Source organism: Meleagris gallopavo, chromosome 5 (assembly GCF_000146605.3).
Source record: "Meleagris gallopavo isolate NT-WF06-2002-E0010 breed Aviagen turkey brand Nicholas breeding stock chromosome 5, Turkey_5.1, whole genome shotgun sequence".
In the NCBI taxonomy this organism is placed as follows: domain Eukaryota; kingdom Metazoa; phylum Chordata; class Aves; order Galliformes; family Phasianidae; genus Meleagris; species Meleagris gallopavo.
Window position 1 is genome coordinate 16,134,067 of NC_015015.2, and position 6,254 is coordinate 16,140,320.

Below are 6,254 nucleotides of genomic sequence, written 5' to 3' on the forward strand. Positions count from 1 at the left end.
GCCCTGCCGGCCCTGGTGCTGCGGCAGGCGGCCGCGCTGGGGGGGGACACTAAGGTCACCTGCTACATGGACTACGGGGGCCTGGCGGCGCCGGGGACCGAGGCTGCCTGGGAGGTGGGGCTGGGGCTCTCCTCCACGCTGCTGGGCTTCGTGGCCCCCTTCACTGTCATGCTGACCTGCTACTTCTTCATCGCCCGCACCGTGGCCACCCACTTTCGCCGCGAGCGGGCAGAGGGGCCCCGCAAGCGCAAGCGGCTGCTGACCATCATCGCCGTGCTGGTGGCCGCATTTGGTGGCTGCTGGCTGCCCTTCCACCTGGTCAAGACCCTCTACGTCCTGATGGACCTGGAGGTGCTGCCCTGGTCCTGCGGCCTGCACGCCTTCCTCAACAACTTCCATCCCTACTGCACCGGCATCGCCTACATCAACAGTTGCCTCAATCCTTTCCTCTACGCCTTCTTCGACCCCCATTTCCGCCGTGCCTGTGCTGCGCTGCTCTGCTGCCGTCCCCCCGGGCCCGGGGCCGAGCGCTCGGGCAGCTTCTCCTCAGGGCACAGCCACCCCCCTGGAGGCAAGGGGGCCCTGGCTATGGGGGGCAAGCTGGACCCTGCCACCCAGGAGACGCTCTTCCGCGCCTGAACCCCCCCCCTCCCTGGCAGCCCCCCGAGCTGGTCTCCTTGGGGGCGGCCCCTGCATATATAGGGACCCCCCCCTCCCCTCCTCTTGGTGCCTCAGAGCCTGGCTTGCTTTGGGGAGCCCTGTCCTTGCTTGCGGGAGGTGTGGGAGGAAATTGAAGCACGGGCTGGGTGGGCTCCCCTCGTCCCCCGGGGGGGTTTGGGCAGGGGCACGGCCAAGCTGTGGGATTTGTGACAAATAAATGAATTTTGGTTACATAAAACAAAAAGGTGTAGGGTTTGTGTGATTCCTGGGGGGGGAGTTGGGGGAAGGGTTGGTGGAGAGGGGTGGGGGCTATACTGGTCCAGGAAGGGTTGGGGGGGGTGTGCACACAGAGGCATTTCTGTGCACCTCAGAACCCAGGGAACTCCACCTCCTCAGATCACCCTGCTCACAGGGTGGGAGCTCATTGAGTGCCTGATTGCATCAGGTCCTTTCCTACCAAATCCCTTTTTCAGGTTTTTACCTTTATCTGAGGCCAGATCCACCCCAGGTGACTCACCCCAGGGCTTTGATGCCCACAGAGCCAGGAGACATTGCCTCAGCCTGGCCACCACTGCCCCCAGCTCAGCATGGGATGGGGCTGCCATGGGGCTGCACCTTCCCTATCCCCAGCCGTGTCCTTCCTCACTCTCCCCTGGCACCAGGCAGGACAATGGCCCACGATAGCCTGGGATTTTGATGAGCCACCAAAACATGCTCCTCTCATTTCCATCTCCAGCCCCAGACGCTTCCTGAGCCTTCGCTTTAAATAAATCTTCACCCTATTTGCTATTTGCATCCTTCATTTACTCACGATTAACTATCCTGTCTCCTCAGCTTTTGTTCCCACTTGGAAAGGATGCAGGATCATTACTGAGTTCCTTGTAGAGCTTCCCGTTGTTTGGCGGTGGGGCTGTGGGGTTTGTGTTGACCTTCCCATTGCCACGGCATCATTTTGGGCTCCAGCCCAGCCAACCATATCACCCCTTGGGGAAGGCCCTTTGTCTTAGCGAAGTTAATAGAGGAGGTGGCCTTGGAGCTGTGGTTTGGATAAAGCTGTGGTTTGGGTGCAAACTGGGCGCAAGCCAAGAGGGCAGTCTATGGCTTTGAACCCTGGTTGGGGCTGATTGAGGTTTCACCTTGGTTTCTCTCTTAGGCTTAAAGCCAGGGGGATTGGGGTGGAAATGCAGCATCTGAGGCCACAGCCCAAAGGAAAATTTGGGGGAGAAGTGTGTTTACATTCAAGATTTCTTTCAGCCTCACTTTTTTGGAAAAAGCAAGAAAAAGAGATCCCCAGTTCCTGCTCATTCACTCTTCCATCCCTCCCTCCCTCCTTCCCTCCATCCATCCATCCATCCATCCCTCTACCCATCCTTCCAAATCCCCAAGACCCCATCCTCCATCTGTCCGTCCGTCTGTCCATCCGTCCATCCATCCATCCATCCATCCATCCATCCATCCATCCATCCATCCCTAGCTCCAGCCACCAGCCTTAAATAAACTGGCAAGGAAGGGGGGCACTGGGGCCCTGTTTTGGAGCCCAGCAGGGGCAGCTTCCTCCCGGGCAGGGTGTCCGGGTGCGGAAATCGATGCAGGGCGTCCTGCCAGCGGAGACGGGAACTGTGGACTTTCTATCCGGCTTTTGGAGATTTCCCTTTCCCTTGGAGGAGGGAAATGTTCAGTTGAGGAGTCTCTGGGGGGAAATGCAGGGACACTTCAGAAAAACAAGGCCGGAGAGGGGGAAGGGGCAGCAGGCTCGGACCAACCGTCGGAAGGAGATAAGGAAGGTGTTGCCTTCCTGCAGCAGTGCTGGGGGAAAGGCAGTGTAGGAAAGATGAGGAGGGAAGATAGAGGGGGATGGAGGGACACACAGTGAGGGGGATGGGAGCTCCTGCTGGATCCCTGTGCAGCCAGGAGCGTTCTTTGGAAGTGTCCTGGCTGCAAAGGGATCACATTTTGGATTTGGGTCAGATGCACCCCAAAATGTGATGCTTTCACTTGCTGCAGCCCACTCCTGCAGTGGAGGTGCTGGCATGGGGGGCTGGTTGACCCCAAGTCATGTATGGTGTGGATGAGGCTTTGGCAAAAAGGTTATTCCGCATGGGGTTGAGCCAAATGTGTGCACAGGCTGCAGCGGTGAGATAGGGCTGATGGATTAAGCAGTAGGGGTGGGAGGGGATGGGGACAGCAGCCCCAGGAGCCTCTCAGTTCATTCCAACTGGGAGGCTCAGTCCCACGTCCCGCCGGGGGTGCAAAAATAATCTCACAGCGCGCTAAGCTGGCCGATGTCCCCAGGTGTCCTGGTTTGCCTTTGAAGTCACCTCCTTGTTGACGCTTTCACGCTTTCCTCCCCAAAGCAAATGGTGGAACAGAGGGGATTCTGCTTTGCCTGCAGCCCCAGGTGGGGGGCCCAGCACCGCGGTGGGGTGGGGGCAGCCCTGATTTGACCTGGAAATGTGGATTTGTCAGAAGTGCGCTTACTCACTGAGCAGAGGAGGTTTCAACAGACCTCGCAACTTAGAAATAGCCAAGAAAATAATTATCAGGTGAGAAATGTCTGCTTTCCTCTGCTCTGCCCTAGAGAAGACAGCAAGGGGGAAATTTTGGTCATTGTTTGCCCTGTTTTGTCCCCGTTGCATAACGTTGCAAGCCACTACACAAAATTTGTGCCTGCATTGGGCAGCCCTTTGGGATCTATGTTAGGAGAAAAAAGGGCTTGGGAAGCCCTACAGGCTTTGGAAGGGCACATTTTAGAAGTAATGGCGGGATGAGTTTGAAGGAGTGGGAATAGGTTGGAATGGGAGAGTTGGAAAGGCGGATTCATTGCTAGGGGGATGGGAAGAGTGGAGGGAGTGATGCAAGGATGGACAAACAGATGGCTGGAGAGATGGATGGATGAGTGGAGGATGGAGGGAGGGACAGACGGATGGAAGGAGGGATAGAGAGGTGGGTACGTGGGCAGGGGGACTGGAGGCATGGATGGAAGGATGGGTGGGCAGTGGCTGGTTGGCAGGTGATATTAGTGGCAGGCTGGCTGGGCACAGCAGGACAGGAGGGGCCACAGGAGAACACTCGGCACCCTGCAGAGGCTGAGCTGGGTTCTGCCAGTCCCCAGCACATAGGATGGTCCTGTACACAGTCACCCTCTGCCAAATGCATAGCTGTGGGGTGGGCAGTGGGGAAGGTATGCCAGCACTGGGGCTGCCACCATTCAGCAGCACTGTCCCAGAGCAATGTGTACCGACAGGACGTGGCACAGCTGCTGCCCGACCTTTGGGCCCCAGCACATAGGAACAGCCCTGTGGTCCCCATCTGAGGGGCCCAGCTGTCCCAGGGAGCTGGGTGACACTGCCGTGACCTGACCACTGACAGCTGGGCCCTGCATGCTGGGAGGTGCTGTCGGAGGAATAACAGGAAGCACAGGGAGGGGAAAACATGGTTGATGCCTTCTGCAGGTTGTTTTCCACCTCCTTCCCGGCTGGCCCTGCATGCCCCCGCTGCCGCACGCCCATGTGCCCACCCTGGCCTTGACTCAGGCTGCACTGATGCTCTTTATTGTTGAGGTTCAGCTCTGAAAAAGTGCTCACTGTTACAAAAGTACACGTTTATAAAATGTGTTCTGTACAAAGTCCGGGGGACTCAAACTCGGCGTTTTCCCCCTCTCCTTCCCCGTCTGGCAGTGCTTGACATAGCGTGGGGAAGGGGAGAGGAGAGGGAAAAGGAGGAAAGAGACAGGGATAGAAAGAGGAGAAGAAAAGAGAGAAGGGAAGAGAAGGGAAGAGGGAATGGAAAGGAAAAAGATGAAGGACAGAGAGGACAGGAGGAGGCCAGCGGCTGCCCCCACGCCCTGCAATCCCCAAGCTGCAGGACAGGACATGGCCATGACACAGGGACAGTGGTGTGGGGACCCAGCACCCAGAGCCAGGCACCAGCACCAGCTGCTGTTGGACAGAAGTGGCAGATAATCAACATCCTCGGTCCCCTGCCCACCCCGTGCCGGAAGTCAAGGTGTGAAAGGTAGGCCTTTTTGCTTCAGAAAGGCAGAAAATGGGCCTGGATGAATTCGTGGATATTGGGAGCTTAGCATTTACACTTTCTCCTCTATCATCCAATAGTGGGGTCTGGAACTGCCAGAGGAAATGCACGTTTTGTCCATGGTCTTCAGAGGCTGCTTTGGTGGGGAGAGAGAAGACTTAGCAAAAAGAAAGAAAAGAGGGAAAAAAGGGATTCTGAGTGCCCTTATCCCAGGAAACAACATGGGCGGGCTCTACTCTCCTACAGGCATGGGATTTGTGGGGTGCAGCCTGGAGCTACAACATTGCCAGAAGTTCAGCCTTGCCATGGATCCATGGCACAGGCACTGCTGTGATGTGCACCCAGCCTTCTCTCCATGCTGCAGTCAGGGCTCCTGGTCCAGCACGGGATTGGGGTCACCAAGCCAGAAGTTACCTTATTTTTCTCCATTTTTCTTGTGGTTTTGTTTTGGTTTTGGTTTGGTTCAGTTTGTTTATAAATGGCACATCTACACTCCAGCTACACCCATGGGCAACACAGTGAGAAAACTGAACAGCTCACGGGAAGCCCCTCCTTGAGCTGCGTCTGGCAGGAGGATGGCTCTAGGGAGGGTGTAAGGGGTGAGGTACGGGGGCTGTCTCAAGCAGAGTCCCCCAGAGGGCAAGGATGGGAGCAAACGTATCTTGGCAGCAAAGTGCTACGTGACTGCGGGAGTTTTACAGCTGGAGTGGAAGTGTCAGTCTTCAGCCCTATGCCCTGCAGGGATGGCCATGAAGATAGCGTAAAACGCACACGAGAGCAGCGGCCACCCTGCTTGGACAGAGAGGCCGGTAGCTTTGTGGGTTTTTCTTCTTTTTTTCATTTCTTTGGAGTTCCTTTTGCCTCCCAACAATGGTTCCCCAAGCTGTCTGGCCAGGCTGGGTGCCAGGTATGGGCCAAAACCTGCACAAGACTTAGGAGGAGAAGGAGGAGCAGGAAGTGGCTGGTAAAAGGAGATGCTTGCGGGGCTTCAACGCTTGTGGCCCTGGTGCTGTCTGCATGTCCAAGTTGTGGCAAGTGTCACCAGCACCAGGGGCTGTCCCCAATAAGCGTCATGTCCTGGGCTTGGCCCTTAGCTGCAGAGAACAAGCTGGATTTGGGGAACAGGAAGCTGCCGGCTCTTGCTCCACCAGTGCTGTTTTTGGGCTGAAAGCGGCGATTTCTGTGGTTTTCTCCCCAGACAGTGGGCATCAGTATCCCCCAAGGCACGTGCTGCTTTTGGGGTTCTTTCCCACATGGGAGTTTGCTCCGGCTGCAGACCCTGCTCTGTCTCCCCGAGCTCCTGGCCTGGGGTCTCCCCTGTGCCCCCCTGCTGCCACCTCCACTGTCCCAGCAGCTGGGGCTTCAAGTTTAGCCCATGTTCATGGTGGTGACAGTGGTCCTGGGGGGCACCAGCCAGAGTGAAAATCCCCCATTTTGGGGCAAAAGAAGAGGAACTGTTCCCCCGTCTCCCCACAACAACCAGGCACAGGGGACAGCGGGAGGGGACAAGGACAAGGCACAGTGTCCCCGCCAGGCAGTGGGGCTGGGGCGGGGAGCAGGGG

The 6,254-nt window shown here is 57.1% G+C and overlaps 1 protein-coding gene across 1 annotated transcript in view; it reads left to right on the top strand.

The window, feature by feature from the left end:
* Window positions 1-898, top strand: part of APLNR (apelin receptor) — a 1,682-nt gene extending 784 nt beyond the window's left edge. Inside the window, exon 2 of the mRNA XM_010711204.3 lies at window positions 1-898. This exon is cut by the window's left edge and continues 16 nt beyond it. Within this exon, the coding sequence (XP_010709506.1) occupies window positions 1-639 (639 nt within the window). The 3' untranslated portion in view covers window positions 640-898.
* The last annotated feature ends 5,356 nt before the right edge of the window (window positions 899-6,254 follow it).